This window comes from Bactrocera tryoni, chromosome 5 (genome assembly GCF_016617805.1).
Source record: "Bactrocera tryoni isolate S06 chromosome 5, CSIRO_BtryS06_freeze2, whole genome shotgun sequence".
Taxonomy (NCBI): Eukaryota; Metazoa; Arthropoda; class Insecta; order Diptera; family Tephritidae; genus Bactrocera; species Bactrocera tryoni.
This window is the reverse complement of record NC_052503.1, coordinates 41,511,282-41,534,467: the sequence shown is the minus strand read 5'-3', so window position 1 is coordinate 41,534,467 and position 23,186 is coordinate 41,511,282. Positions and strand designations below refer to the sequence as shown.

The 23,186-nt window shown below is 38.6% G+C and overlaps 1 protein-coding gene across 4 annotated transcripts; it reads left to right on the top strand.

The window, feature by feature from the left end:
• Nucleotides 1–3,669: 3,669 nt before the first annotated feature.
• On the top strand, nucleotides 3,670–20,825 carry LOC120778166 (fibroin heavy chain). 4 transcript variants are annotated; one of them, XM_040109902.1, is made up of 12 exons: nucleotides 3,670–3,720; nucleotides 4,048–4,208; nucleotides 14,980–15,071; nucleotides 15,134–15,237; nucleotides 15,300–15,380; nucleotides 15,446–17,581; nucleotides 17,996–18,337; nucleotides 18,409–18,776; nucleotides 18,859–19,052; nucleotides 19,116–19,238; nucleotides 19,301–19,413; nucleotides 19,873–20,825. In XM_040109902.1, the coding sequence occupies exons 2-12, from the start codon at nucleotides 4,140–4,142 to the stop codon at nucleotides 20,499–20,501; spliced, it is 4,251 nt and encodes a 1,416-aa protein (XP_039965836.1). In that variant the 5' UTR covers nucleotides 3,670–3,720; nucleotides 4,048–4,139; the 3' UTR covers nucleotides 20,502–20,825. The 4 variants fall into 4 exon arrangements, with proteins under 4 accessions (XP_039965836.1, XP_039965835.1, XP_039965834.1 ...); XM_040109901.1 differs by having other exon boundaries at nucleotides 15,446–17,689; XM_040109900.1 differs by having other exon boundaries at nucleotides 15,446–18,319.
• Nucleotides 20,826–23,186: the final 2,361 nt, after the last annotated feature.

The window sequence follows — 23,186 nt, the reverse complement described above, 5'->3', positions numbered from 1 at the left end:
GTTGCAACATACCCTTTTCAAACGCAACAATGCCACATAAATTATAATTACAAGCAATAAAATAATTTCTTATACGAATTGTGGGACATGGCAATGTCGCACATTCATTAAAGCAATTGAACATTTTACATTTCCAAGTCAAACAAACCGAAGTTTAAGTTAGACATGTAAATACTCGTATGTGTGGGGGATACGTTTGTAGTATGAGTGTGTTGGATACATGGCAAGTATAAGGATAAACATCGGCATAACATGGTAATTATGTAAAATATATACATACATATATGTATGTATATGTATGTGGACGATCAACTGTAGATTTAATTGAAATTATGTGGGTTTTAGCTTTATGAAAATACTCAAGAGTAAAGCGTGGAACAAATGAGAAAGTACTTACTTGCCACATATGCTTTTAAATTGAAATATTGCACGTATGTAAGAATATGTATGTATGTATGTACGGCTAAGTGCTCCTATCCCCAATAGGCATTCATCCCACAGCCGGCGTTTTGTCATGACAAAATGCCCATATGTAACGTATGTATGTATGCATGCACTCGAAAATGTATTGCAACAATCGCACAGCGATCGATCAAATGCGAATGCTTTTAATGTTCATATGTATATGTGGTTATGTTAACAGTACATAGGGACATTGGTGATTCGGCGATCGGCTATCCGCGGAAAGGCAAAATGCTGCTAAGCAGCCGGCAAATGACAAACGTCAAGCGGAAACAGATACATCTGAAGGCGATCGCGCAGTACGAGTGTTCTGATCTACAGCATTTAAAGAGAGTGAGTGCATGGCTTTACTTGGGTCAAAGCATCTTTGCAATTAATACAGTACATTGTGTTAAATAAGTTCTCGGTTTCAATTGATTTACAGTCGTTGTTTTAGGTGTTTGTATATTTAACATATTTTTATTTATAAGACCATAAAAAGCTTTCCAATGTGATTAGCTTGAAGAGTATAAAATAATAATGAATTTGTAGAATATTGAAAGAAAAGTTTTTGTCCACAAAACCAGAAATTACGAAAAGGACGATAACTTAATAAATATTTGACTCATTGTTTATTCAATTATCATTATTCTTCTTAATTGGCGTAGACATCGCTTGCGCAGTTATAGCCGAGTTTACAAAAGCTCGCCAGTCGTTCTTCCTCTTCGCTGTTTGAAGCCAATTAGAGATTCCAAATGCAGTCAGGTTCTTCTGCAGCTGGTCTTTCCCACGGAGTGGATGTCTTCCTCTTCCTCTGCTTTCCTCGTCACGTACTGCGTAGAATACTCTCAGAGCTGGAGTACTTTCATTCATTCGGACGACATGGCCTAGCCAGCGTAGCCGCTGTCTCTTAATTCGCGGAACTTTGTCAATGTCCTCGGGTATCCCATACAGCTCATCTTTCCATCGAATGCGATATTCGCCGTTCCCAATGCGCAAAAGACCGTAAATCTTTCCCAGAACATTTCTCTCGAAAACGTAGTTGTGCGTCGACTCATCAGATGTTGTCATCGTCCATGCCTCTGCACCATATAGCAAGACGAGGATAATGAGTGACTCATAAAGTTTGGTCTTTGTTCGTCGAGAGAGTACTTTACTTCTCAGTTGCCTACACAGTCCGAAGTAGCACCTGTTGGGAAGAGTTATTCTGCCTTGGATTTTAAGTTGTTGTTGCTGTTAATGCTGGTACCAAGATAGACGAAATTATCTACGACTTCGTATTTGTGACTGTCATCAGTGATGTGGCCGAGTCGAGAGTGCGAGGACTGTTTGTTTGATGACAGGAGACATTTCGTCTTGCCCTCATTCCCCACCAGACCCATTTCCTTCACTTCTTTGCCCAACCTGAAGAAAGCATAACTAACGACGCGGTTGCTATGGCCAATGATATCGATGTCATCGGCGTGTGCCAGCTGTTGTATACTCTTGTAGAAGATTGTGACTTCTTTACTCAGATCTGCAGCTCGAACTATTTTCTCCAGGAGTAGTTTGAAGATGTTGCACGATAGGGTATCAAACGGCGCGGAGAGTTCCTTTCTGATAATGACGGAGGTTTTAGTATTGCTCAATATTACTTTACATAGCCACGGTAGTTGTCGCAGATTGTGGGCTCTGCCTTTTTGTGAATGGGGCAGAGCATACTTAAATTCCCATATCGGGTATGCTTTCGTCCGACCATATTCTATAAAGAAGCATGCTTCTTATGAGTTGTTCGCCGTCATATTTGAAAACCTCGGCCGGCAATCTATCGGTCCCCGTTGTTGTTCTGCAGGCAGGTAATTGTTATTCGAAGTTTTCTTCTTTTCATTGGCGGTGTTTTGTAGGTGGCGGGTCCCAAACCCAACGCTCAACCGTGGGTAGTGGATGTTTCGCCTTCTCACTTTAGCTCGCCCTCAAAAGGATGTTTTTTGGCTACCCAGAGGATACTTGATTTAAGGCCGGAAGTCGTTTAAATTTTGTTTAAAAGAGAAGAAAGTTATTCAAACCTTCTAAAATAATGTTTTTCGCACCATAGTGGGTGCACCTTTTTATAATAGAAATGCCGTGCTGAGCTATATGTTCATACCAGTTATTATATCTAGAAGCAAACCAGTGGAAGATGGGGTGCTTTGAATATTCAAAAGTTCGGATAATTTCTACCTTAGTAACCTGCTCGTAATCGAGGAAATGGAATATTAAATAATGATTATTTTCCCAAGAAGACAAGGAGGAAACGTGAACCATTGCGACTGTTAACCAGAATTTGTCGAATATCTGACGACAGGTTCGGTTCAAATTCACTTATTTTTCTGAAACCGTTTAGAAAAGGATCTTTTTTTGACAGAATGTACGTTTATCGTTGTAAACATAAAAGCATTTATTATTTGTATACAAGTTTTTTTAAGTAATTCTTGTTGCTATTTATTGTCAAAGAGGTTTCATACATCTGTGTTTGTCCACAAAATAGGTCAAAAGTCTATGACAATTTCTTTAGCAATTTGAAGCAAACTCCCAGACCACTTGACGCAATATGTTGAGAAACCAACCGGCACAAGTTAATGGCACAGACATGAAGGAAAAGACATTGAAAGATCAAAAACTTTTATTGCCGTTGTAGGCTGCGAGTATTGCCTGGAGATGGTGGCGCCTGAAATGCACATTCTGCTCTCGGCGCAGCAAACCGGGCGATGAGCTGCGCTTCGCAACTGAAGTGGAGCAGCAACGAGTAAAATGATCGATTCACGCGATCTGAAATGTTTATGGGTTTCGGAAAAATTGTCTATTAGTGACGCTTCTACATACTTACATACAGACATCCACTACGTGCTTGTATGTGTGTAGGGGCATATAAACGTTTGAGCGTCAGTTGTGCTGTCTATGGCTTAGCGATTCTCAAACAGTGCGTATATGCGAGCTGTTAGTCCTACATAAGCACACATATACGTACACAAAACAACATACATACATGTACATATATAGAAAATTGAATTTGTAAGCCTGTGTGTTGCGTGTGTTTGCGATCACATTGAATTTAATGTAAATTTATAAAACTCTTCATTATATACTTATTTTTATTATTTGTTGTTATTACTCTTTCACATAGACAATGACAATTTGGAATGAACGCACTCGCCATTTCCAATTGGAGCTCTCCAATTGTGGAACCATCGGTTTTCGTTGCTGTTATTCGCAATCCAGCGGTTGTTGTGATCGGAAGCCCTGAAATCGGAATTGATTCTTGTAAGGAAAGAGTGCTAAAGATTGAATTCAAACTAAGCATATGTGTAGCATTCGAAGGATATGAGTTTTTAGTGAAAATAGCGGTGAACGTGTAACAACTATTGTATTTGTTGTGTTTCAAAAATCAAAAAAACTTCATTAATAAGTAAACAACAATATGAAATAATGAAAGTTACCAAAATATTAATACCGATATGTAGTATCCTTGAACAGTGAAAATATGTTATGTGCACTTTGACATGTGAAATATTTATATAATATTTACTATATAGGAATATTGTGTTGAAAAAAAATTAATTTCTATAAATATATATAAAATTATTTCAGTTCTAAAACGTGCGTATTTATTTCAAATCGAAGTGGAGTGCAAAGTATATGCTAAAGAGTTTTACAGCTGTGTGTGTGCATAAAGGATAACAATGTTGCCCATTCGTTGGGCTTTCGTCGGCCTCGCGCTGTTGATTGCAGCTACAAACGGAGCAACCATAGTAAGTGTGACCCATACAAAAACATTAAAAATCGTTAATAAAAGAATAAAAGAATTCGAAGAATTCGAAGGATAATAAGCAAAATATATACATATGTATATTATATAAAAAGAATTAATCACCAAATAACAAATTTGTATGTATGCAAATGGTGATGTGTAAATTTAATACAAGAAAAATTATTAACTTTCAAGATATATGCTACAGTCTTCCGCTCTGAACAATTTGCTTGAGGATTATAACGTTGCCTTGGATAACACCACCTGCCTCTCACACTGACCCTTATATGGTATATATAATATATTAGGGCAAAATCGCTATCATTAATACTTCTCGAGATAATCGACTTTTTAATTAAGGCTGTATGGAATTTTCATAGATTCTTTATTACATACCATCTATGAAAATTCTATAAAGACTTACTAAAACAGCCGAATATCTAGAGAATTATTAATGATAGCGATTTTGACATCGGATCATCTTTTTTATAGCAAATAAAATTTCCTACAAGTTTGTCATATACATTTTATAGCTCTTCAGGTCAGGTTTGGACCCCCGTACTACCTCGCCGGTGTGAGTTTCGACTTGGTCACAATTGACACTTTTGTAGAGTGTTCAATTCCGCGGAATATGTGTCTAAAGTCAAAGCGATGCAATAAAATGTCTCTGAGCTATAGAAATTTAAAGACAAAAAATCACGATTGTCGTGTATTTTCAATGTGCTCAAATTTTCAGGGAATTTTTTTGGGTATTCCCTGGAAATTTTATGATCTGATTGAAAAATATTAATAGTTCAAAAACCAAAAAACACCCCAATAATATATATGTATATATTATTGTAATTCCCTTACAAACTTCGTGACAAACTTAATATAACCTGTTAAGGGTGGAAATTTAAATGTACTCTCCAAGATTTCCACTGTCTTAAAGAGATATACTGCAGAATGATTTATCTAAAAAACGATTTCAAAAAACTAAATACTGACAGTTTTTAATAAAATTATGAATAATTACACTGGACTATGATTTTATTGCCCGAAGCAGCAGATCGATTTTGGATATATTTGTGCTCACACTTGCTACTTTCCTTATGTAACATGCGGCTACCTAGAGGTTTTATGTATCACCTAAAACTAAGGGCACCTGTGGGCTAAAGATTAAAGGTATCTCCTAAACCACTTAAACAAAAATAAACATAGCTCTTAAGCACATCTATCGACACTCTAAAAATGGATGAAATAGAAAGATAACCTCGTCCCCTCCCCATATAACGGTACGATAAATCAATAACTAAATGTGCCAGAGACATGAAATTAGAAAGCTTACGTAACAATTGTATGGTGGGCTTGCACCGCCCACTTTTTGGTGAAATTACATATCTTGGGACCCGACCAAACGCTTCCGACTAAATTTAGTGCGTTGCATTATTTTCACTTTCCTATACCAGAGCTTCAAAATGGGCGAAATCGGACCACAACCACGCTTACTTCCCATATAGCACACTTTTAAATTCCTTTTGCTCCTTTCACTTTCCAGTACTTGTACTAATAATTCCTTTAAAGGATCGAAAATTGTCAAAATCCAGTATCTATAGTTGACTTTTGACCGAAAAGCTTATTCCGTATATGTCAGTCAGTGCATTGAATTCCGATCCTTTGGCAGACGTTTTACTGCTTATTCCTTGAGTATAAAACGTTAAGTTTTACCCGAAATTAGCGCTTCCTAACTTGTTTTTAAAGACTTATTTCCATTTTGCATTACAAAGCCTTAAAAAAAATAACACACTTCGATTTTGTTTTTCAAAAACATATGTTTTTTCCAATTGACAATATCTTTTTTAAGGATCAACACTATCTTTCTTCTCTCACTTTATATCCTGGTAAAACCTCTCTCTCAATTCCTCACTATTATTTCGGATATTATCCAAAAATTTGTTGAGATGATAAATCTCAATACAAAATGTCCATGCTCTCGACTTTGAGCGGGAAATTCATATACACTCAGTCCTTTTTTTACGCGATTTTCGGTTCTGCCACTAATCGCGTAAAAAAAAAATCGCGTAAAAATGGTTAGTTTTCCAATATTAACTGAGGAATTGGATCCGAATATAAAAAATATTGCGTATAACAAAATATACGCGCAAAAAAATATTCAAAAACAATACAATAAGTTTCAAATTTCAGACTTATGATTTATTCATTCATAACAAAATAAAAAATACAAAACAAAAACCATATATAAAAGAGAAGAAAATAGAAAATAGGTAGATTTATTGAAAAAACCGTTGAATGCTGTTTAATCACTGTCATTATCCGTAGTTTAAATTATTTTTAGCCGCTTATTTTGATGGCCGGCACTGATATCACTAGAATTTGTATCAGAATCAATAGTAAGAACTATGGAATGATGTTCTGATTGACTTAGCGTCTCCGACTGAGTTTGCACCATAAATTCAGTTAATTTTGTTTGAATGCTTCTTTTTGGACCCAATAAATTCTGATGTAGTTCTTTATATCTTAACATGCAGACACTCAATTCTTTTTGAAAAATTCGTGCACGTTCGGCATCAGTATCATTTGCTACAAAATAATTTTCCAAGTCTGCTGCAAGTTTAAGACCAAGCAAAAAACGAAAAAAAGCAATCGCGTTAAAGTGAGAAATTCGCGTAAAAAAAGGAATTTGCGCTGCAAAAATAACCGCGTTAAAGTGAAATAGCGTAAAAAGAGGTCGCGTAAAAAAAGGACTGAGTGTATTGGGACCGATTTCATTGCAGTTCAGAATTTCTACAAAAGATCTTTTAGACTTCATTGGAATTAGGCGAATGCTTTCAGGATACGTTTTTGCCTTTGAAATAGAAATATCTTCCACTTTCGTCTCACATTTTTAGGTTAATTTTTGTTCGATAATGATATTCCAAAAATATTCAGCACTCTATAATTCTTGGCGATTTTTAATAATAAATATCCTCATGTATTTCCGTTAATATGTACATATGTATACTCTATGATTTCGCTTTAAGATTTCAAAACATAATACTGTTTATTATGCAATCGAAATCTTAAGCTTCTTATATGTTCACATAGTATGTGTTATATCAAAATTATAACTTTTTTTTATTGAGAATCTGTAAAATCATAGTGACTGCCGGCTACTGATAACAAAATACATTAAAGACATATTGAAATTATAGCCAAGGTCAGTGCACAGAATCTAATTTAATGTTTGAACGTAACATAAATTGAGATTCATACTTTCGCATACATTCTTAATATAATATAATAGCATATTATTTCGAAATATTAGTTCCGCCGAGTTCATAGATAAGAATAAAATTTAAATGTACCCTTGCAGCAAAATTTTTGAAAAGTTGGCAAAGCTAGCATATTAAGTATGTACTTAGCTTAACAGCTAAAATTTTCAACGGCATGTGAAATCTCATACCTGATTATGTACTATACATTGATATTTTATTAAAAATAAATTTACGAAATAGCGATCACTCTCCTCTAAAACCTTGTGTTTTCCAACACCGTTATAAAATCATCTACTAGGTCATTTACACAGATTTTTATTAAGAATAAATCTACAAAATTGCGATCATTGATCTCGAAAGTCTTTGGTATCACTTCAATATTTGTGGGTAAGGGCAGATACTGAAACGAAATGATGAAATTCTTCAAATTTGTCGGAACTAAAAGAGATTACGAAGCAAGTAAGGAAGTGCAAAGTTCAGATATAACCGAACATATCTCTTGCAAACTTGCAAATATCAAATCCGGTGAAATATAATACCTTCAGGTGTTGGCAAAACTTTCTTTTAAACAAATAAGAAAATGCTAATTTCGGATGTAAGCGAACAGATCATACTCTTACGGCTTGCCAGGGTCAAAGTTAGGGAAGTACTCTCAGGTTGATAAGACTTGTTAGTTATATATGTATGATCTAGAGCGAGATTTCACCCAATTTTATTCACGCTAAGCACAAAAATGTACCGTTAAAAGAAAAACCCTCTCTCTAAATTTATTTTAAGGTAGCTCACATATTTATAGAGGCTAAGGGAAGTATTTACCCGAATCAACCCATTTTTAGCCTACATGCAGATTACTATCAGGAAAGGTTTCTCTCTGAATTTCAATTATAATCCCATACATTGACCGATAGTTTCAGTCAAAAGTCAACTACATACTGGAGTTTACATTTGCGAAGTTTTTGGTCATAAGGTGGCATACTTTAAAGGAGTTATTAATATTATTTATTGATTCAGTTTCTAACCGGACCTTTATATGGAGAGTGAACAGCGTTATCTTCCGATTTCATTCATTTCTACACTGCCGGAAAGAGCTCGTATAATATTTGCGAAAAGCACATTTCGTTGTAGTATCTGAGTAGATATGCACATTAATTTTATTAGAGGGCGGTGCCACACCCACTTTTTCAAAAACTTTTGCCCGCTACTGTACCAAATTATATCTCAATTTAGTGCTTCGTTATGGGCCTTAATAGGTTTTCGGTTAATGGCGTTTTGTGGGCGTGGTAGTGGTTCGATTACGCTTGTACGGACGGCCGGCCAACAGACAGACAGTCACCCGGATTTCAACTTTTCTCGTCATCCTGATCATTTATATATTAGGTTGTCAAAAAAGTCTTGCGGTATTTTCGCTAATTGACGCTGAAAGCGCGTAGTTCTAGTTTTATTCGTCGCATCGGGTCATGCTATACCTTTTTGGAAAGCTCATTTCACGAGCTAACACGTGTTTGATTGATTGTCGTTTCTTCTAAGTCGTTCGTGAGTTATACCGTCGCAAACATGGAGCAAAATAAAGAGAAAATACAGCATATTTTACAGTACTACTACGATAAAGGCAAAAATGCATCTCAAGCCGCCAATAAAATTTATGCAGTTTATGGACCCGATACAGTTTCCATTTCCACCGCACAACAATGGTTTCAACGTTTTCGTTCTGGTGTAGAGGTGATCGAAGATGCGCCACGCTCCGGAAGGCCTGTCGTCGAAAATTGCGATAAAATCGCTGAATTGGTCGAAAGAGACCGGCATAGTAGCATTCGTAGCATCGGTCAAGAGCTGGGCATGAGTCATCAAAAATTCATTTAAATTTCAATAAAGAAAAAAAAAATTCAATAAAAATACCGCAAGACTTTTTTGACAAATCATTATATGTATGTAACTCTATATCTATCTCGATTAGTTATATGTGATACGAACAACTGTTCGGTGAACAAAACTTCCATATTCTGCAGCAACATGTTGCAAGAGTATTAAAATGTTGCGAAAGAATCAATCATCTATTATTTTATGAACAGTTAGCTAAAATTATGTTAAAACGGCTTCAGATGTGAGATGTGTCATATTAACTCGACCAAAAAATCTAAATTTAGTATATTGAGTTGATGTGAATATCATTATATTAGGAATATGAGGTATATACCAATTTCATTCTAATTCAGCGCTAAACCACATAATTTTTGAGAAAACTTGTTAATTTAGTTTCATTGAAATATAACACACTTTGGCCAACCCGAACAGTTAAAATACAGGTGGCAAGACCGTAATCATTTTATGGGGTATTTTGGGGACAGAGTAAGAGATGAGCTGATTGCATTAATTTTGATAACTCAGATATACTCGAGAAAATTTTTTGATGTTTATTTTTTTATTCGGCAAAAAACTTGTTAGAAAACGAAAATTATTTTATGTAGCATATGGGAGTTGGGGGTAGTATTGTCCAGTTTCTGGGCTGGGTTTCATTAAGATACATTATGAGAAAACACGCTCTCTCATTTTCATTGAGATAACGCATATATTGGCCGATACAATGCCAAAAAATAAGGTGACATTGTATTTATTTTGAAAATTTTTTATTTATTCTTCCAAATCAATTTAATCCCCTTCAAAGTAATCCCCTCCCGATGCAAAGCACTTATGCCAACGGATTTTCCAAGCTTGAATCTCCTCTATCGTATAAAAACGGTGTCCCCGGAGCGGTCTTTTGAGCTTGGTGAACAGCCAGAAATCGGACGGCGCCAGATAAGGTGCGGAACGCTATGGGTTGAGTTTTTGGCGAAATGATCACGAATTACGAGGGCAGTATGGGATGAGTATATCGTGGTGTAAAAACCAAGAATTGTGTCTTTCCACAATTTCGGCCTTTTTAGGCGGATAGCGTTACGCAAACGACCCATAACGTTCAAATAATATTCCTTGTTGACAGTTTGACCGGTTGGAAGGAATTCATAATGCACAACACCACGAAATCGAAGAAAACAGTCAGCATGACCTTGATTTTTGAGCGACTTTGGCGCGATTTTTTTGGTCTCGGTTCTCTTTTGGCACGATGTTCGCTCGATTGATCGGTTGTTTCGGGATCGTAAGCATAGATCCAAGTCTCACCGCCAGTTATAATGCATTTCATGACACCCTCGTAGTCGGAAAGCATCATTTAACACACTTCAACGCGACGCCTTTTTTCCAAAAAATTCAATGTTTTCGGTACCAGTCGAGATTTGACGCGCTTGAGGCCCAAAATATCCTTCAAATGGTATTGGCTGAGCCTTTCGATATGCCAACTTCATCGGCAAGGTCTCTAATTGTTAATCGACGGTTTTTCCACACCAAATCTTTGATTTGTTGAACGTGAGCTTCGTCGGTTGATGTTGGTGGTCGCCCTGGACGCTCTTCGTCTTCGACACGTTCACGGCCGGCTTGGAACTCACTATACCACTTGTAAACATTTTTTTTAGACATAACCTCATCACCAAAAGCTTTCTGCATCATCCTCAACGTATACGCAGCAGAAAATTGATTCCGTAAACAAAATTTAATGCAAATTCTTTGCTCAACAAATTTCGACATCGCAAAAAACGAAAAACTCACTTTTAGCAGCTCACAAAACGACACGTATCTCAAACACTAATGAATATTTTGACACGAAATTTGACATAAATGTGACTGACAGTACTGCCAACCTAAAAAAAAAAATAGTTCTCCAAATCCTTTGACGCGCGCAATTTAAATTCAAATGTCACCTTATTTTTTGGACACAGTATATGCGGTACAAAGCAACCGGAAGTTCGAAATTGTTTATATTGGCTAAAGCGAACTATATGAAAATCTGCAGCGATTTCTGAAATTTTTTAAATTAAATTAAAACATGTCTCAGAAAACATCGATTTAATTCTATTAGACTGCATAAAATTTACTGGATATGCATACATACATAAGATCAACTGGACGGACTGGATGAAAAAACTATATTTAGGAAAAACATAACATAATAACGGGAGTACCGAATCACAGAGCGGTCATGGAGACATGTCATTTAATTTCATTTAGATATCTCACATTTAGTATATGGGATATGGAAAAATTGTGCGCCTATTTCAATTAATTTAAGAAGAAAGGTTTCAGGTGAAAATAAGCTAATGACTTTCGAAGCTAATAGCATTCGTTATAAGGAAAATAGAAGCCACAATAACTTCTGCTTTTTAACAATTTCAAACTATCATAAAAATTTATTTCACATTTTATGAACCAAATAAGATAAAGTAGTTGAGAGCATAACCATTTATTTATTTTTGCATTGTGGCATAACAAGTTAAACGAAATGTTTCTACCGACCTTGGTTGACATAGTTAAATGGATACTGAGTTGAAACACTTTACATATTTTTAACTTCGGCGTGCATGATGTATTGTGAAATTATAGAACCCCAAAAAATGTTATATAATTTCGTGAAATACCCAAAAAATCGTATAAACAACTATTTATTGATTTAATAATATATTTTATTTTAATATTTTATTTACCAGCTTTATAGAATACTCTGCGATTCCAAAACACCGTTTTAAATTACGGCGTTTTCATTTTGTTCCCGATTATCTCTTATGAGGAAAATATGCTTAATATGATACTAAATTTTAAAAGCATAAGTGAAGTATTTGTAAAATCTCCAAGTATATTGTTTGCACTTAAATTGCGAGTTTCTGTCCGATTTCAGTTGTTTGCGATACTTTCACTATTAGTTTTGCAGATGGTGAAGTTCTAAACTGAATTCGAACGGTGGTCAACGCTCATTAAATAACTAACCTCACAATTTTTGAAAAAAGCCCCTTCACATCGAATTTTAAACTAGTTTTATTCACGTTACTTGGGAGTGTCACAATCATAAAGTTGAAATCTGAAAAAAGTAGTCAATGTCTGAAAAAAAGGAGATCCCACTAAAAATTTGCTTATATAAGTTTTTATATTCTTTCAATTTCTAAAATATTGCTGCCATAGTTGCTTTTTATAAATTTCTGTTTTATTACTAAATTACTGATATTACCACACCTAGTTGTTCTATATTTAAATTCACCATTTCAAATTTCCAGATATTGTGACCTCGGCACACACTAGATTTAGTTATAGGTATAGCCGGACTTTGATTACTGATTTGTGCCCTTTTATTTCAAACCGTGAATACCCCGAAATTGCGATTCCATACACACACATGCATACATTAATCCAAACAAGAAAAAACGTTAAGTTCGGCAGCACCGAAGCTAATATACCCTTCACAGGTGCATTTCTTTTAGTAACTATGTGTTCAGTTTGCATGGAAGCTATATGCTATAGTATTCCAATTTGAACAATTTTTGCGGAGATTATATTATTACCTTAAGCAGTAATTCATGACAAATTTCGTGAAGATACCACGTAAAATGCGAAAGTTTTCCATACAAGCCCTTGATTCCGATCGTTTGATTTATATGGCAGCTATTATATGCTATAGTTAGCCGATCTGAACAATTTCTTTCGATATAATATTATTCCTATGACCAATAACTCATACCAAATTTCGTGAAGATATATCGTCAAATGAGGATGTTTCTCATGCAAGCATTTGATTTCGATCATTCAGTTTGCATGACAGCTATATGCTATAGTTAACCGATCTGAACAATTTCTGCGGAGATTACATTGTTGACTTAGAAAATAATCTGTGCCAACTTTTGTGAAGATACATTGTCAAATGTGAAAGTTTTCTATACAAGAACTTGATTTCGACCGTGCAGTTTGTATGGCAGCTACATATATGAGCTGCTTCTTGAAGAGTAAATGACGTTTGCAAAATTTCAAAACGATATCTTAAAAACTGAGGGACTAGTTCGTATATATACAGACTGATGGACAGACAGACAGACAGACGGACATGGCGAAATCGACTCAGCTCAACATATTGATCATTTATATTTATACTTTCTAGGGCCTCCGACGCTTCCTTCTGGGTGTTACATCGTGACAAACTTAATATACCCTGTTCAGGGTATAAAAATATGATCAGTAGTGATTTCGTCGACTTCAACTAATATAATAAATATAACTGAAATTTGGACCAATTTATTGAAAGTTAGGACAGGAGTTTAAAAAAGACAGTTTGATATAGATGCTTTAGCCACATATCCACAACTTTAAAAATAAGACAAAAGCCAAACGCAAACTAACACAATTTCTATCCAACTAACCACATTGTTTGCATGTTAAGATAACCCGATTTAGCGGTCTTTCGCATTACGCTCTACTTTGTTGGCTGAGAGCGTTTTGGCACTCGCAAAAAAATTAAAAACTTTCAATAGTAGAAGAACTACACACCAGTAAAGTTTTTGTTGCGAAATATTCATTTTGAATTGGAATTGGAGTCTCTCAATTTCCCATTAAGCTGCTTTAATGTGGTAATGAATCCAGGTATTAGAAACAAATCCACGTACAAGTGAAAAGGATTTCCCCTAACATAAAAGAGAGATAGTTATTTTGGTCAACACAAAAATGAGGATCTTTAAATGTTTGCTATTTTCAAAACGTACTTCAAAGTAGTAATACACGAATTTAATAAAGGATGATCTATCTTGATCTTCCTACTTTTTTAATGAAAAACGCAGAAGCTTCAAGTTTAATGGGGAATGATTATTATCATTCGAAAGAAAATTCTTTGACATTTATTTTTTGCAGATTATCTATTGAGTTCTGAATAGAAGCGGATTGGCTGCATAGACTTTACATATACATAACGGTGCGATATCACACGATCCTGGACCGACCCAAAACGTTAAGTTATCTGCTCACCGAAGTGTTCTCTCAATTAAGCCCATAAAGCGTAGCGATGTCGCTTGAGAAGGTCGAGTGGCTTCAATTATTGCACAAGCTGTATTTTGTACGCTTTCAATTTAAGATCTCGACGTGAAATGCGCGGAGTCGTTTCATACGTCAGTATGTACGCCGAATCGAATGGGCTTCGTGTACACTCTCAGCTACGGTTGCTATATTTTCTTCACTGACTATACCACGTCCGTTCGGCCGAATATTATCCAATAATGAATTCTGGGTCTCAAGATGGGTGATGGTATTGCGAATAGTACGCTCAGTAGGCCGATTATGTTGATTATAAGTTGAGCGAAGGCGCAAAAAACATTCTTTACAGAACGTGCATTTTCGTAATAAAGTTAAACGATTTGTAAACGTTGTTCAGCCGTAAGTCTTTTCTTGATGAAATGCCATACAATACTGAACAAAATGAACATGAACGCTTGACACGACTCACTTGTCAAAACAAGGATATTGAAAAAAGTAACTCTATCGGGACCACCCATGTCTTGCATTGCTTTATTGAGTCCTTAATTATATTTTAAAAGTGAAGTTATGCATTACATTTACTAGATACACATACATGACGGTGTTCGCATAGTTCTTAAAATACATTTTAACCTTATGTTTCAGGCGTCATTAGATGAAAGCGTGCCGGAATCGAATTACGAGGTGGATAATGATCAACTTGATTTGGATAGATCAAAGCGAAGCGGACGAGGATAGTAAGTTTCATCGTCGAGATATAAATTAAAATAACGTAAATCATTTTATGTTCTCCTTTAAGTATGCGTGGTCAGACGCAATCTCAGTATCTCAATTTTGGAAAACCAGAACAGGATGGCAAAGCTGAAGCAGAGGCTAATGAACACGGATCTAGAACAACAGTTTGTATGAACTCCAGAAAAATTATATATAGTTACATAAATAAATGATTAAATCTACAAATGTAGCTGGAAGCCATGGTATGGGACAAGCACAGAGTCAATTCTCAATGGGTGATTGCAGTGATTGTGCATCAAGTCCCACTTATGGTAAGTTACGTGTAACAATACTGGTACATGACACCTTAGTTAATATGCCCACATATTTAATTTAGAATATCCCGCGGGTTCTCCCGATCCCCTCACTTATGTTGGCGGTAGTGGTAGGCCAGATGCCTTGAGAATCATTCCTGGCACTGCAGGTACTAGTACAATTGGGGGTCCAGGAGCTGCTGGCACATTGAGGCAAGGGGGTGTTTTGGCTCCTGGCGGTGTACAGCCTAGTGGCCCTAGAGGTCTAGGTGCAAGAGGCCCTACTGTTGGACAACAGCCCGGTGCCGGTTATGGTGTTGGTACTGTTAGACAGCCTGTTGGACCTGGAGGTGTGGGCGGTATTGGGCGACAGCCTGGCGCTGGTTATGGTGTTGGTACTGCTGGTCAGCCCATTGGACCTGGAGGTGTTGGCGGTATTGGGCGACAACCTGGTGCCGGTTATGGTGTTGGTACTGCTGGTCAGCCCATTGGACCTGGAGGTGTTGGCGGTATTGGGCGACAACCTGGTGCCGGTTATGGTGTTGGCACTGGTGGTCAACCCGTTGGGCCTGGTGGAATAGCTGGTATCGGACGACAACCTGGTGTTGGTGGTCAACCCATTGGACCTGCACCGTCAACTCCTGGCTCAGATGCTGGTGTTCAACCAGGTGCGATTATAAGGCCGGAAGCTAGACCCGGGACATCTTATGGACCTGGAATCGGTCAACCAACTGGAACTGGTGGCACAGGAGCTGGTGGAGGACCTCAAGCAGGAGCTATTGTGAGACCTGGAGCAATTTATGGACAACCAGAGAGCGTGCAGCCTGGTGGCGCTTTGGGGCCAGGTAGTGGATATGGTACTGGACAAATTGGTGGTCCTAGAGTAGAAGGAGCTACAAGACCTGGTCAGCAAATTGGTGGCCAAATTGTACATGGAGGTGCGTATGCTCCCAGTGCTGGCCTTCCTACTGGTCAACCCGGGACAGGAGTGGTCGGATCAGCTGCTGATCAAAGGCCTGGAGCACTTGTACAAGGTGGTCCACAAATAACCGGACAGCCAACTTACACAAGTGTTGGTGGCGGTTTACAACCCGGTCAGGCTGGTGGATTATATGTACCGCAACCAGGCCGTCAACCTGCGCCACCGGGAGGTGGGATTGGTGGTGGTGCACCACCCAGTGGTATTTATGGACCTGGTATAGGTACGACGGTTAGCTCAAGGCCTGGTGGTGGTATTCAACAAGGTGTAGATTTAAGTTCGGGTCAAGCTTATTCCCCCGGTTTGGGACCTATTACAGGGTCAAGGCCACAAAGTGGTTATGCGCCAGGAACCACAGGTATTCAAACTGGTGGCAGACCTCAACCAATTGGTGTGCAAGCTCCAGGAGTTGGTATTCCCTCGGGATCTCAAATCTACGGCCCCAGTCCAATCGGTCAAGCTCCTGGATCTGGTCAAGCTGGTATCCCGACTGGCGGTGTTACACGAGGTCAGCCAACTGGACCAGTTGCAAGCACTCATCCAACTGGATCTTATTGGCAACCTGGAAGTGGAGTATCTGGTATTCCATCTGGGCCTAGTGGAATTTATGCCCCAGATGTCATTGGTGGTCCGGGAGCTCATCCTGGTGCTGGTTATCAACCAGGGGTAGGGTATCAACAAGGTGCTCAATTACAACCAGGTGCAGGATATCAACCAGGAGCGAGCTTGCTACCTGGTGCAGGTTTGCAACCTGGTGCAGGTTTGCAACCGGGTGTAGGTTACCAACCACAAGTGAGTCCTCAACCAGGAGCAGATGCACAACCAGGTGCTGGACTACAACCCGGAGTAGGCACAGGTATAGGATATCACCCAACAGCAGGATATCAACCAGGATCTGGACAACAACCAGGTGCAGGCTTACAACCAGGAACAGGATATCAGCCAGGAGCAGGTTACCAACCAGGAACAGGATATCAACCAGGAGCAGGTTATCAACCAGGAGCTGAACAACAACCCGGAGCAGGCTTACAACCAGGAACAGGATATCAGCAAGGAGCAGGTTATCAACCAGGGGCTGAACAACAACCCGGAGCAGGATTACGACCAGGAACAGGATATCAGCCAGGAGCAGGTTATCAACCTGGAGCAGGATATCAACCAGGAGCAGGTTATCAACCAGGAACTGAACAACAACCCGGAGCAGGCTTACAACCAGGACCAGGATATCAGCCAGGAGCAGGTTATCAACCTGGAGCAGGATATCAACCAGGAGCAGGTTATCAACCAGGAGCTGAACAACAACCTGGAGCAGGCTTACAACCAGGAATAGGATATCAGCCAGGAGCAGGTTATCAACCAGGAGCAGGATATCAACCAGGAACAGGTTATCAACCAGGAGCTGAACAACAACCCGGAGTAGGCTTACAACCAGGAGTAGGATATCAGCCAGGAGCAGGTTATCAAGCAGGGGCTGAACAACAACCCGGAGCAGGATTACGACCAGGAACAGGATACCAGCCAGTAGCAGGTTATCAACCAGGAGCAGGTTATCAACCAGTAGCTGAACAACAACCCGGAGCAGGATTACAACCAGGAACAGGATATCTGCCAGGAGCAGGTTATCAACCAGGTGCTGAGCAACAACCAGGAGCAGGCTTACAACCAGGAACAGGATATCGGCCAGGAGCAGGTGCTCAGCCAGTAGGTGCAGGTCCAGCGGGAACATACCCCGCTGTTCCACAAACGGTGTCAACATATGGACAAGTTGGTGGTGATGGTTCTGGTGCGCAGCAAGGTGATATCTATGGGCCAGGCACATTACCTGGTAGTGGAACATTTGGACCTCTTGGAATTCCTGGAACTCGAACTACTGGTGTCGGTGGAATTGGTGGTGCTGGTGTCCTGCCAGGTGGTGTTTCCGTAGGACCAAGCGCTTTAGCATATCCTGGAGCTGCCGTCCCTGGCGCGGGAGCTTTGGGTGAGTATAAGGAAGAAGGTAAATATTTAATTAAACGTTTGTTAAAATCAATTACAAAAACTACAATATCAAAAAATATTAAATTTAAGGACCTGGAAACTTAATAACAGCAAGTGGCGCAGGAGGAGCCGATGATGCATTCTCTCAAGCTGAATCCTCCATCAGCGAAGGGCAAGCAGCTGCTAGTGCACAAGGCAAAAAGAATGGTGGCACTGCCAAAACTCAGGTATCAGGAACATATAGTGCCACTGGAACATTCAGTGCCAGCGCTTCAACTTCTGATAGCGATCGCTCAGCCAATGCCCAAGTGAGTGGAAATAGTGATGGAGCAATGAGTCAGTCTCAAGGACAAGGTGGCGCAGCACAGTCGCAAGCTCAGGTTCAAGTCAACTCGAAAGATGGAGGCACTAAAGCATCCTCACAAAGTGGAGGTGTAATCCATCAGAGTCAAAGCGAGGTATGTTAAATATTTGGAAAAATAAAAACTTGTTTGGCAGTGATACATTTACTTCCCCATTACATTCCTAATAAACGAATAGGTACAAGCTAACGATAAGGGAGGCTTAGCTGATTCACAGTCCAGCGGACCTGGCCAAACGTCATCCCAGGCACAAATTGGTTTCCGACCCAATCAAGATGGTAGTGCACCACCAACAACGGGAGGTGGTCAAGCATCCGCTCAATCTGGTAGCCACTCAGGACAGAGTCAATCGCAGATTCAGGGCACATCCAAGTGAGTTTCTCTTACAAATATACATACATACATTGTAAACAAAGTTCAAATAACTAATTTCAGATTCGGTGTATCATATCACGGTGCAGCGCAGTCTGCATCCGGAACTAAGGAACAAGTTGCAAGCTACCGCGAACAAAATCGTGAACTATTCCACAGTATAAGCCAGTTTGGAAATAGTGATGCGTAAGTTAATGCCCCTTTCCAGACACACATAACCTAACCAAAGTAAAAACGACTATTTCTAGTGTAACTGATCGTGTAGACACCGTATATAGTGGACCTAGCGGAACAGCATTGACAGCTGACGGCAACGCTTTACCAGATCTTGAGTTGAAGTCTTCGAAGAGTGTTAAAGAAAGTAGGTTACACAAAAGTTTTGACAAACATATTTTCAATCTGACATATGCATATGTATGTTCGCATACTCGTGGAGTTTTGACAAATCATTGACATAATCTTCTGTACATATTTTGACGTAAAGCACAGAGCACCTTTATTTGAGCGTATGTGTCAGAAGCAAACTCTGACTTTTTTGAATCTCGCTTAAGAGAGGTTGTAGTTAAGCAAGCCCATCAAGGTATTGATTTAGGTAGAAATCGGATATGTTGGGTTTGAACAGTTATTTTTATCTCATTTTTAAAAGACGGTAGTTAATTATTTAAGAACAATATTTTTACAGACTGTGGTTAGATCGGACTCTAGTTCATGAAAACTGTTCTGTATTAGAAGAATTTTGAGGAATACCAAATAGTTGTTTTTGTCGAATCTCCACACATTCAGATTTTTCATAAATGTATGTTCAAACCATTTCTTTTAGTCGTGAACGCCAACAAGATTACGGACGAAGATTCCACTTTAAACGAAGATGAAGAAGAGGAACCTTACGATGAATACGACGATGAAGATGAGTACTACAATGAAAATTCAAAGTTGGATAGTCAAACCGGTAACAAACCCGAATCCCAATCACAATATCGCACATATACACAAAATTCACCGACTCAGAGTCAACAGGCTGCCGTACCCAATTCGCCTGATAAATATCTATTAGTACAAAATCAAAATGGACGTGTACAAAAATACCCCTTCCGATCGACCACAGAAATGGTGCCACGTGGCTTCCGCGGCACCGTAAACGTAGAGAAAAAATTCCACACCAAGGCAGTGAAATCTCAACCCACGGATAATGATCTAGATAGTGCTGAAGAGCCGGCGACACCCACGAAACACCGTACACCGGACAGCTATGTAACAGTGACCAAATCGATTACTGGCAGTATGGATAATACTAAGAATCCACCACAGGAAAATAAGAATTTCCAATCGACTTACTACACCAAGTCATCGACTTGTGGCTACTTCACATTTTCCTGCAACATAGTATACGGTGCAAATGGTCGCAGTAAAATCTGCCGGCCGAAGGCACCAGCCAATGGAAAATGTTAGATTTTTACATAATAATCGATAATTTTTCTTATCAATAATAACTTAGTTGTTAAAATAAGCTGTAGCCTAACTCGAATGTATTCTTAAATTCCTAACAAAATGTAACATTTAAACTTACTTAAGTCGGATTAATTGTTTGCCACACAATCAAAGCATTAAAAGGGCGCCTTGAGCACACGCCTCAAGTCTCCAATGTCGTAACTAATAGTATATTTTGCATACTTACTAATTATAATACACTGCCACAGAAAGACCCGATAAATAGAAATGCCAAAATGATTATTGATAATTTTTTAATAAATGTAATTGTTATTTTTTAACACAGAGCTGTTGTTTTAATAGTAAACCTCGGAAGGTAGAACGATAATTTTTATTGTCATTATCGGTGCTATCTACAGCACTGCTGGTTAGCTCACAAAATCATATAAATTGACCTACATATGTAGTATATAAATAGCTTAAAATCTTCAGAAAAGTGAAAAATAATTATTTGGGCACACTGCGGCTAGGAAGGGGCTTGATCTGATTACATTTACTTAGAGCATTAAACGAAAGTATGCTTCCGAGCATACATATATCCACAATTTTACCGGCATAGTCAGCTTATAGTTCATAATAAAGGTAATCGTCATAACTTCTTCTTTATTGGCGTACACACGACTTACGTGGTTATAGCCCAGTCTTCCTTTTCGTTGTTTGGCGCCAAATGGACATTCCAAGTGTAGCCAGGTCCTGCTCCACCTGGTCTTTCCAACGCGGTTGGAGTCTTCCTCTTCCTCGTATATCTCGTACAGCTCATCGTTCCATTGACTGCGATATTCGCCGTTGCCAATGTGCAAAGTACCATAAACTTCCGCAGAACCTTTCTCTTGAAAACTCGTACCGCCGACTCACCAGATGTTGTCATCGTTCATGTCTCTGCACCATACAGCAGGACAGGATTATGAGTGACTAATAGATTTTAGAAGATTTTACCATACTTCTCAATTGAATACTCAGTTCGAAATAGCATCTTATGGCAAGTGTTATTCTGCGTTAAATTTCCAGGCTGACATTGTTGGTGGTGTTTATACTGGTTCTAAAATAGACGAAATTGCTTACGACTTCAAAGTTGTGACTGTCAACAGTGACGTGGGAGCCAAGACGTTTGTTTGATGACAGGAGATATCTTGTCATGCCCTCGTTCATCACCAGACACCAGAGGCTAATGATATTAATATCATCGGCGTGCACCAGCAGTTGTACACTCTTATACCTTCTCTATTTAGTTCTTTCTGAAACCTCGTTTGGTATGGAACGGTTCGGAGAGGTTCTTCCCAGAGCACACTTAATTTCCAATCGTCGGCCGGCAATCCATCGGTCCCCGCCGCTTTGTTGATCTTCAGACGGCCAATTGCTATTCGAATTTCTTCATGGTCGGGCAACGGAACGTCCGCTCCATCGTCATCGATTGAGGAATCGGTTCTTGGTCATTGCCATTCAGCAGGTTGGAGAATTGTTCCCTCTTTAATTTCAGTATGCTCTGGTCATCAGTCACTAGATCACCTTTTAAATGGCTTAAAATAAGCTGGAAAGTATAAAGTAATTAGACTGGGGCTAGGAAAGTGTTTGAACTGATAACATTTACTTTCAGCATTAAACTAAAATATGTATGCTTCTGAGAATATTTCCACGATTTTACCGATATAGTTGACTTTTGGTTCATAATAACGATAATCGCCATACCTATGTGGTATAATTCGGCTAGACTAATTCTTGAGTCGATCCAAACGATTGTACACTTAACAGGGATAAGTTTGTTTGGTTACACTAGCTGGCTGTCAACCTACAGGTCATTTATAGAACTACCGGTCATCTATAGACCTACAGGTCATCTATAGACATGCAGGTCATCTATAGAGCTACAGGTCATCTGTTATGCCAGGTGGAAATTCATTACGATTATGTTGACACTTGATGAAACGTATGATTATTATGTTGACAGTTTGATACGATTATCAAGGTGGTCCCTTCCGACCGGCCAAAGGGGCAACAAGGAATACTATTTGAGTTATAAGCGTGAGCTATTCGTAAAAAGAGCCGGGAATTATGGTTCGACAACTCTTGGTTTTTGGATCACGCTAATGCACCGTCACCTACTGCATTGATTCTTCATGAGTTTTTTGCCAAATTTTAAACCATACGACCACCGTATTCGCTGATTTAGCTCCGTGTGACTCCTGGCAATTCAACAAACTGAAGCGACCGCTTCGGTCGAACCGTTTTGAGTCAATTGAAGACATTAAACGTGAATTGCTATGCACATTGAAGGCTATTACGGAAACTAGCCTTAGCAACTGTTTCGAGAGTTGGATAAAACGTTGGCAGAAGTGTATTGGGGCCAAGGGTGATTATTTTTAGGGAGATGACATAGATTTTGAAGAATAATTTAAGAATATTAAAATTATGAACAAAGCCTTACTATTTTGGGCGCATTGTAGTATAGCCATTTAAATGGGGATTTTATTTCACAATCCAGTGATGGAACTCAGTAGTGAGCTACAAGGAAGACGATTTATCGAGCAATCCTTTACATTATTACACTTTGCGCAATATACATTGTAATAAAAAAGCAACCGGAAATTACAATTAAATTCCACAGAAAAATGATATTTCAAAAATATATATTTTGTTAAGTTAGTAGGT

Bases quoted from the DNA above. Each gene is read 5' to 3' on its own strand.
- LOC120778166 (XM_040109899.1), top strand. From the start codon at position 4,140: ATGTTGCCCATTCGTTGGGCTTTCGTCGGCCTCGCGCTGTTGATTGCA. The intron at 4,209-14,979 runs GTAAGTGTGACC...CTTATGTTTCAG, and splicing joins CTACAAACGGAGCAACCATA to GCGTCATTAGATGAAAGCGT. The intron at 15,381-15,445 runs GTAAGTTACGTG...TATTTAATTTAG, and splicing joins TGCATCAAGTCCCACTTATG to AATATCCCGCGGGTTCTCCC.